This window comes from Euprymna scolopes, chromosome 23 (assembly GCF_053919585.1).
Source record: "Euprymna scolopes isolate OS-2025 chromosome 23, ASM5391958v1, whole genome shotgun sequence".
NCBI classification, from domain to species: Eukaryota; Metazoa; Mollusca; class Cephalopoda; order Sepiida; family Sepiolidae; genus Euprymna; species Euprymna scolopes.
Window position 1 is genome coordinate 15545945 of NC_136504.1, and position 10012 is coordinate 15555956.

At 35.5% G+C, this 10012-nt stretch overlaps 1 protein-coding gene across 5 annotated transcripts in view; it reads left to right on the top strand.

Annotated features, from left to right (window-relative positions):
- The window catches only part of LOC145245773 (uncharacterized), a 723444-nt gene that overhangs the window by 391286 nt on the left and 322146 nt on the right, over positions 1-10012 (top strand). For all 5 annotated transcript variants that reach the window (XM_080107384.1, XM_080107381.1, XM_080107383.1 and 2 more), the window contains exon 4: positions 2394-2417. In XM_080107384.1, the coding sequence (XP_079963510.1) occupies positions 2394-2417 (24 nt within the window). The remainder of the gene's footprint in view (positions 1-2393; positions 2418-10012) is intronic.

Genomic DNA, 10012 nt, shown 5'->3' on the forward strand with positions numbered 1-10012 from the left:
TGACTGGATTGTGATCCTAAGTAATTCGCAATTGTATTTTTTCAGTCGCCCACACTGAGAATTGAACTGTCAACCTTCAGGAGAATATCATTTTTACAATTAATTTTTCCAATGGCGCAGTGGTTAGAGTTTGAAATTTCGTTTAAATTCTCGAGTTTGGCAGAAACATACTCGTGTTCGACAAAATACACCTGGAGATGGTCGGAGGTTACATCAACCAAAATGTTGTGAAAATGACACTCAAGATGAGAACAGTAGTGCGAAGAATCCAAATAATATGAATAACCGATCCTCATCTCAAAAATTCAGAAACGAAATTTTAATTGTATACATTAAAAAATACTCTAATTAAATAAGCATTTTCCTTTTTATTACAACAAAATAGGATACATACATTAATGAATATTTTTTATCATCTTCAAAAGTACGAGAATAAAGATATAATAATGTTTTAATTACTTTATAAATTAAAAATAAAATTGAATTTTTGACATTTTGGGTTTCCATAGAAATTCTGCACATCGACTTTTCATTTGTTTTTATTCAGCAGAGGTCAGATCTTGTTAGGAAACTCACTTTTGGGGACAATGAAGTACTTTTTTTGTAAAAATGAGTTTTTTATTTTTACTTTTTTTTTTTTTTTAATTCAGTGTCTTAAGACTTTACTAATTATCTTTGGAAAAGTTGCAGAAACCTAATGTTTATCTTCCATATGATTTTTACAACAAATTTATTTAATCATCAAATTTAATCGAATTCCCGAGTTTTCAAACTACTGTGAAAACATTTTTCATGATAACTGTTTTTTTTTTTTCGCATGTAAAAATACATTTTTCCCCTTTTAGGGATTAACTGTAGGTTTTAATCTTTCAAACACAATGAAAAAGTAATAGGAAACTTATAAAAAAAAAGTATAAGCCGATTTTCCAAAGCAAAAGTCATATCAGTTTTCACCATTAAATTGCATGTATCTATTAAATAGGCACACTTAATTTTCAAACTATATATTTTATTTATTTTTTTATTGTTATAATAACAATAACCATTACAGTTGCCATTAAAAAGAAAAGGATACCCTCCTCTCACTTTTCTAAGTTACGAAAATAAGAAATAATATTTAAAAAATATCATGAAGTTTTTAATTATTCTGTCCTCTTCTTTTCAAACGTCTGTATGTGTATGTGCGTATGTCCACTAAAAAGTTTGTCCTCCACATCAAACAAGTACAAACTTGGTACCGTTAAAAAGAGCAATCTCAAGGACAGATGATATCCAATAATTGGAAATCGTCAATTATTTCGTGTGGAAATGTCATTTTATTTGAAAGGGGGTGGTGGGGTCAGATAAAGCCCTTGCTTCCGACGTTGTTTGCAAAACAGCACATGTGTGAACCGTCGTTTCGTTCTTTCGTTTTAAAAAGCCATCATTTGCAACTTGATAACATCTTTGTCCTCATGATCTCATCGATAACCGTTCGCTTACTAACTTAAATTATGTGAGTTTGCGCTCAGCCCGCAGCATTTTCTTTTTTTCTTGCTTACAGAATTTTGCTTCCAGTTTCGTTTCTGACTGATGGCAGCTAAGTCCTTTTTGCTTTTCAACACCTGGGCAACATGCCCCCCTCCAACTTTCATAAATTATTTTTACGACTGGACAACGCAGGGCGCCCTTCACCCTCCACGCTTGTCTATATAATATAAACGGCTGTTATCTGAGTGTTTCCAACTAAAAGTCGAAAACCTCAAAACAAACACCCACAAAGTTGGTATTTCCTTGATCAGCATTACCTTGGATGAATAATGTCTAAAATTAAAGAAGGATCATTCATTATTAGAGGATCAAGTTTTGCCATGGGGTGGGGGTCGATTTTTCAGCCATTTTATGTACTACTTTGGAAAAGAAAATTCCCACTCATTCCTCAAAGAATCTATATAAAGGAGATTTGTCTGTGTGCATGTGTGTATGTCCAGCTAGGGGTTGGGAGAAGGAGAATGAAGCGGTTGAGGAGAAAATAGTGGGGAAGAAAGGAAGATAGAGAGAGGTATAGAAATAGGTTAAACTCTTGCCCCAGGCAATAGCAAATAGCCCGGCTAGTTGATAATAATGGCGAAAAATACAGTGTGTTTGTTATTTTTTTTATTTATTTTTTAAATTTTTTTGCTTTGTTCCTTTTACTTCAAAAGGTAATGAACACTGATTGAAAAAGAGCCGAAGAAACGCTTGTCCCTTTTGAAATGCTTTAAAAATTATTTATTTTATTATTTGCTGTTTTTATAATTCATGTAAATTTGTAATTAATTCAACCTAAATATAAAAGAAAGTTTTATTATTTTTATTTTTCTGTCTTTAAAATCTATATAATTCTTTTTCTTTTTTTTTCTTTCTAATTATAGGAGCCGAAAGAAAAAGAAAAAAAAGTAAGTTTTTTTATGCATCTTATATTTGTTTAAGATTTCATTACAAAAAAAAACATAAAATAGCTCCCGTTTACTAGTTTTTATATATCTAATATATAAAATTAAGTCGGACAGACTTTTTTTTTTACTTCAGACTTCCAGTAGATTTTTTTACTTCAGACTTCCAGATGATGCGATTCTCTATCTGTATAAGAGCCAGGTGCGTCCAAGGATGGAATACTGTTGCCACACCTGGGCAGGAGCTGCTAGAAAGAACTTGGCCTGCCTTGATAGAGTTCAAAATAGACTTCGTAGTCTCGTAGGAGATGTCCTTTTCTCTTCCCTGCAACCTCTATTTCACAGAAGAGATGTTGCAAGTTTGTCTCTGATGTATTGTTATTTTCATCGAAAGTTTGACTGAGCTTCAGTCAATGGTCCCCCCTCGCCAAACTTTCACAAGAAACACTCGTCTCGCTAAAAACACTATCAATAATTCACCCCACTCTTTATCTGTGCCTAAACCTAAACGTAGATTCCATGAACAAAGCTTCTTTCTTAGAACTGCACGCCTGTGGAATTGTCTTCCGTTTTCCTGCTTTCTAGCTGACTACAATATGGTTGTCTTCAAGTCTAACGTAAACAAGTTCTTGATGAGCCGTCCCACTTGTTAACAAATTTATCGAATTTCCATTACTAACAATTACTATATTGTCCAATTTCTACTGTACACTCTATAACACTTATCCTCGAGTGGCCTCTTGGCCTTGATAATGTGGTGATGCCTATATATTAAAAAAAAAAAACCTAAATAGGCAAGAGCGCCAAGACGCCATGTTTGTTTTCATTTAACGCTTGGCACAAACTGTGTTTCACACTTAAAATACACTTTAAAATCAGTTGAAACATCAAAAAACTTACCCAGGTAGAAAGAGCAACTTATCTTGCCTTTGGTAACATTTATTTGTTATATATTTGTTGTTGTTTTTGTTTTTTTACAACTTTTTCGTACCCCAGTCTATTTAAAAAAAAAAAAAAAAATTTTATTACATTTTCACCCCAAACAAGGCACATTGTCACTTTGGTGTAGGGGGCTACTATCAGGGGCAGCAACTACTGGGGCACTATGTTGGGATTTGGGCAGCAAGATATCGGTTCACGTTACACTTGAACTCCTGCATGTTAGTACAGTTGGGGAAGCAGGGACCTTGAATGAAATTCCAGAGTCTAGCGGTTCTGGGGAAGAAACTACTAAAGTAGAAAGATATTTTACATCTAGGGATCTCTACTATGTAGGGGTGGGATTTAGCTGCCTGTCTGGTTTGTCAAGGGTGTCTACGTCGTGGGGGCACAAGTGTCTGCAGTTCGTCAGAGCATTCACCATTAAAATACTTGTAGAACAGGCAGAGGGATGCAACATTTCGTCGATGGGACAGAGGCTGAAGCAAAGCACAAATTTGATTTTTTTTTTTTTTTTCATATTGATTCGTAGGTTCAAAAGTTCAATAAAAATAAAAATCCACACGACATATGTTGGCAACTTATGCCCGCGCAGCCTCACACTCAAATGTAGGTGTTTGAAATTATTCAAATGCCACTGTCCACATAGACACCATTAACGATTACAAAACTACTATCTTACATTCATTAACTATTATCCTCGAATGGCTTTCAGGCCTTGATAGTGATGCCTACCTTGTAAAAATGAAAGAAAAAGACGATCCGTGACTCAAAGCATCACGGATGATTTACGTTATTTGACGGTTTCATCTTTTTATGACGTCAGCATTTCTGACGTTGTAAAGGATGTTTTCTCCGGTTTCGTCAAATTGTTTTACTGTATGACGTCATTCCTTTGAGCCGCCTTCTGTGTGACAATGTGAAGGATTTTATTCGGTGACTTTTAATTCTGCTGAAGTGAATAACGTCATCCAATGTGCACGGAAACAAACATGCAAGAAAACAAGCAAAATCGACAGTTTTAGTAGTATATAGAAAGATATGCCACAAAACAAGCATTCGTTTATCTACAACCACTGGCAAAAATTTTTCCCGCTCTATCTGTGCCTAAAACGAAATACAAATTCCATAAACAAAGTTTCTTTTCTAGCAATGCCCGTATGTGGAACTTTATACCGCGGGGCTGCTTCCCAGATGACTGCAACATGGTCGTGTTCAAGTCTAATGTAAACAAGTTCTTGTTGAGTCGTCCTCTTAAATAATCAAATTCTACCCAATTTCCACCACAACCGATCATTACCGTGTTGTCTTACCTACCTCCTAGCACTATTATCCTCGAGTGGCCTTCGTGTTTTGATAAGTGATGACTCTCTTGTGAAAATAATAACAAACAGTGGTTCTTGTTGATTCAGCGAAGTTAAAAACTTTGAATTTCACCATTTACTCGGATGATGACCATCATGACCGTGTGTAATGACTGTAAAATGTTGGGGGTGGACACTTTCTCTAATACGTTTTAATAAAGTATACACCCATATATCTTTCTAATTAGTATAATACAATGATAGACTAGACTCTGAAGCCTCAGTAGAGCAATTGATTCAGGTTAAGGTAAACTAAAAGAATAACAGTAGTCCTCCCCATTTATTATGAATTGTGGCAATAACGGCTTTCGTAGGTTGAATAACCAAGATGATCAATTGATGCTGACATCACGTGGAAACTTAAAATTGCGAAATGCGGATATAGGAACGAAGTGCGTTTTAATATTTTTAGACGCAAAATCAAACAAAAAAGAAAACAGGCTTTTTCGTTTTATGTATACTCTGTTTTCAGACAATTTTTAAATTTGAACTTGTAAATAAAATATTTATTTTGAAATAATTGCGCCACACTTTCGTTTGTTATTGCATTTTATATGATTTTATCTCGTCTTATTTCTGAAGTTAAAGAAAAGGAAATTGCAACTACTTTTAAAAATGAATGTCCATCTGAAAAAAATAATAAAAATAATATTTCTCCAAAATTTTAATAATTGTGTATAAAATGAACTAATCATGTGATGAACTAATCCTGTGATGAACTCATTTAATAAAAACGTGTAGTCACAACTTCCTTTTGTTTTGCTGTTTTCTTTGTTTTATTTAAATTCTCGTTTAAGGCAAAAAGATTTCGATTAAAAAAAAAAAATTGTCGGTTTTCTTTTCCTCCTTTTTTGTGCTTCAAAAACTATTAAAACGCATTTCGTTCCTATATCCGCAAGTTTCCACGTTACGTCAGCATCGGTCGGCCATCTTGACTTGGCTACGAGAACCCACATTGTCCGAATTGTTTCCAGTCGTCTGCCACTGGACTTAAACAATGTTGGCACGGAGTAAGTGCTGTTATAGATTGCGCAAGATTTGCTTCAGTATAAATATTTACACAAGCGCTTGCTTCCGATAGAGGTTACTATCCATTGTCTATTGGCATAGAGAAAGGCCTTAAAAATAAAAATGTGTGTCGGGAAAGAAAAGAAAGAAGAAACTAGAACTGTGTCTGTGTGTGCGCACGCTCGTACCGTTTATTCTTACGCGCGTAAGCGTGGATCCTTTGGAAGTAGGTTTAGCCAGAGTGTGACTGCCCAACTTTACACACCTTCATCCCCCTCCCCCCTCGCTCACTCTGACACACATCCTCCTCTCAACTTCTCTTACACAGACACGCATCCGCTCCCTCTCCTTTTCTCGATCAGCAGGTGGTTTCACTTTCAGATGAATTTCAGCTCCTTTGTTTAGAAGGTAAACCCTGACCCTTCCATAAAATAAAATTCCTTTTAATCCACTTCTTCTCTCCTTATGATTTTGTGTGTGTGTGTATATATATATATATATATATATATATATATATTGTATTTTGCGTACAGAAAGTTGTTAGATGAGACAAGTCATTGGTACCGTCGGTTTCAAGCCCGATAATTAGGACCGTTTAAGATATCAAGCTCTCTTCAGCCAACATTCATCTCATTTTTTTTTTATCGAAATCTTTTACATTTAACGAGAATTTAAATAAAATAACAAAACAAAAAGAGATGAGTATTGGCTGAAGAGAGTTTGATAAGGATATCTTAAACGGTCCTAATTATCGGGCTTGAAACCGATGGTACCAATAACTTGTCTCATCTAACAACTTTCTGTACACAGTATATATATACGCTCTTATTTTCGGAGTTTCATTGTAATTGAGCACTCTGCTGGATTTCTTTTTCTAAAAAAATTAATCATATATATATATATATATATATATATATATATATGTATATATTAGAGAGAGAGAGAGAGAGAGAGAGATGTTTGCATGTATATACTTTACTTTATGCAAATTTCCTGTTTGTTATAAAGCCAATACTCTATTAATTATTGCATTGTAATAAATATTAGTGATTTCAAAAGTTTTTTTTAGATGATGTGGGGTATCATCATCAGCTAGAATCGAAACCAAAAAACATCTAGCGTTCCAACTATCATCAAATAAGAAACCTTTAAAATTTAACTGTGGCCTCCCTAAGAAGGCCACGATTTAACTGACTTCACCGTGTAAAGGTATATTTGCATATGCGTACAAGAGCACTTTAAGTTTACCAAGTTTCCATATTTTGATCAGTTTTGATCCATTAGCAGCTAATTTTACCGGCTAAAGACCAAATCGAATTTGTTCTACAGGTCCAAATCTCCTGTATATCAAGTTTCGAGTCTGTAGATCCAAAATTTAATGATGAATTTGGTAGAGTCCGTTCCTCACAGTCACTTTATAGATATTTGAGAGAGAGGGAGAGAGAGAGAGAGATTGAATATCACCCTTTCTCTTTCTTTGTCATCGTAATCGTATGAAAGTGCTGAAAAACTCATTTCTGTTCACTTTGACAAATTTTCCCTTATTGATGCCGATAATAATATTAATACTAATAATAAGTTTAAAAAAAAAAATATTAATCCAACATTTTTTTAAATTTAAATAATTACTTTTATACAATATATTCGCTTTCTTTGTTGTATTTAGTGGCTTTTCACTTATGGGTGGTGTGAATCCAGCTCCCCCGAGAGGGGAACATTTAAAGGTAATTTTTTATGACGTGCCTCAACGTATTATAAACACTCCAACCTCCCCATGTTAAGAACGGCTTCCGGAATACCCCCTCCAACCTCGAATGCTGTTCTTAACATGGGGTGGGTTGGCGGGTGTTTATTCCGAAAGCCGTTCTTAACATGGGTTGTTGGGGTTTTTATACTACGCTGGGGCAAGTTGTAAAAAAAAAATATCCATTTAAAAACTTTTATTCACATTTAGCCACTTGGACATATAAATGCGCTACTATTTGGAATTATGTCTACAGGTAACTTTATGTAGGCAGTTGAAAAGCGAAAAACGATTTAAATTTCAACATGTTAGTACAGGCAGGAAACGGGGAGGGAATTCCGAAGTTTAGCAGTTCAAGGCCGTGATCATCGGATTCGTCGACATTCGTGTGTAAGCTGTAGACGCCAAGCATTAAGCAAAGCAAAGCACCCCCTACCCGAAAGAGGCGATAATGCCTGGGAGAGTGGTCTGGTACCGAACCGAAGCAAGCATACGAGCATACCTCATTCTGACCCAAAAGTCGAGCACCACAGCAACAGCATTAAGCCAGACCCTAGAACCAAGGTTTACTTCTTTGTCGTGCCAAGGTACTCTGCACGCCTTAAAACGATCATATTTTATTGTCAGGCGTACACGCGCCTATCCTGATCGAGGATTGAGTCTGGCTCGAGCTGAAACCGGCCACACTTAGAGGTGTAATAATCGTCAGCAAAACGATATAAAAGCCTTTATAACCTCTTTTGCCACCCCCTTTCCTCTCACAGTCGCACGCACTATTATCCCTAACCTCACCCCGAATAAGGGGAAAGGAACGGAGGGAAAAAGCACTCCCTCCCCTCACATTCTTTTTTGTTGTAAATATTGGAGGGGGGAAATTCAAGCTGGCACGCGACTTAATAAATAAATAACAAAAGAAAACTGTTGCTGTTGTCGCCGCGGTAGCAGGAGCAGCAGTGAATAGGAGGGGGATGGGAATGGGGATTGCTAAGGGAAGAAGTGGGGGAAGGTGGGGTGCGAACAAAGAGATAGAAACGGGGGTGGTGGTAGGGTAGGTTGCTGAATGAACGCGTGGCTTTCTTTAATAACAAAACGACGCCTGGCCAGACTGCGTGAGTTCGACGACAGACACGAGGCATTTTTATTATTATTTCGTTTCAGCTGCCCCCCCCCTTTTGAACTTGAGAAACCACTTCCCGTAGAAATGATCCGACCCTTGGGCTTATATCAGAATAGACCGACACAGGAGGACATCCTCCCGGGTATTACCATCTTCTTCGGGAAAAGAATATCGGAATTGATTCGTTGCCAGTTGCCTGGAGGGTGGTCACTACCGGGAATGCAGACCGATGGGATCACGGCAAATTTTGCATTCGTCTAGAGTGTCCCCCCCCCCGGGGGAGGGGGTGATTCCCACTGACTTTAAGAATAACTTTGATATACCCTTGTTATTGTTTTAGCAATAGAGACGTTAAATATTCGTTTTTAAATTGTGAAGGAGATGAATATTTTATTTCTTCTTATTAAAATAATTGTCTGCAGACGCGCGTGCGTTTCGCCGTCCTTACATCTACACAATGTGCCTAAGTAAAATTGAAACGGTTAAAATAATTGCTTTAAATTAATATTTAACACACTAAAAGACTTCACTCCTTTTCGCTTCGTCTAAACCAGTGGTTTGGTTTGATTCTCAACCTTTTTTTACTCATGGCCCCCTTTTCCCTTCTTTTTATCATGGTGGACCCCTTCATAAGTATTGGTCATAAGACAATCTTCTATTTTCACTAATGTAAATTTTGAGGTTTTAATAATCAAAGAAATATTATATAATTAAGCTTTATTTTGAAATGAAAACTAATTTAATGCAAATAAGGTATTCTACAACAACTATAATAATAATAATAATAATAATAATAATAATAATAATAATAATAATAATAGTAATAATCTAAATTAGAGTGATAATAATTCTATACCAATATATTGTATTATATTTTGTTATGTTTTGCCTGTGGACCCCCAGAAATATTTTATGGGCCCCTAGGGTTCATGTGGATCCCGGTTGAGAACCCCTGGTCTAAACTAATCTTCGATCCAAGTTTTAAATCAACTTACAGAATGTATTTCCCTAGCTTATGTCAGGGTGTCGGCGAAATTACTAATTAATAGTTCATAGTATGAACTTCATACGTAGTAATTATGCATGGAATAGAAAAATTAATTAGTAATTTAGTCTGAATTTATGTTGACGCTTATACCTTCAGTATTGGTAATCACTAGGTACACAGATTTACCCCCCCCCTATATGTAACACGATCTAACTGTAATTTAATTTTATATTATAATCATAACTTTTACACCATTTAAAAAAAAAACTAGTAATATTTTAAAAAATTTACAGCGTACAAAAATAATGAAAATACGAGAATAAAATCGTGTTTACACTATCGACGCCATAAAACAACGTTCGTGTGTAGTGATCATTTTAAAACTGTAAACCCACCCGTGTTTAAAAAATCTAGTAAAAATAATGGTCGGATTTTCAT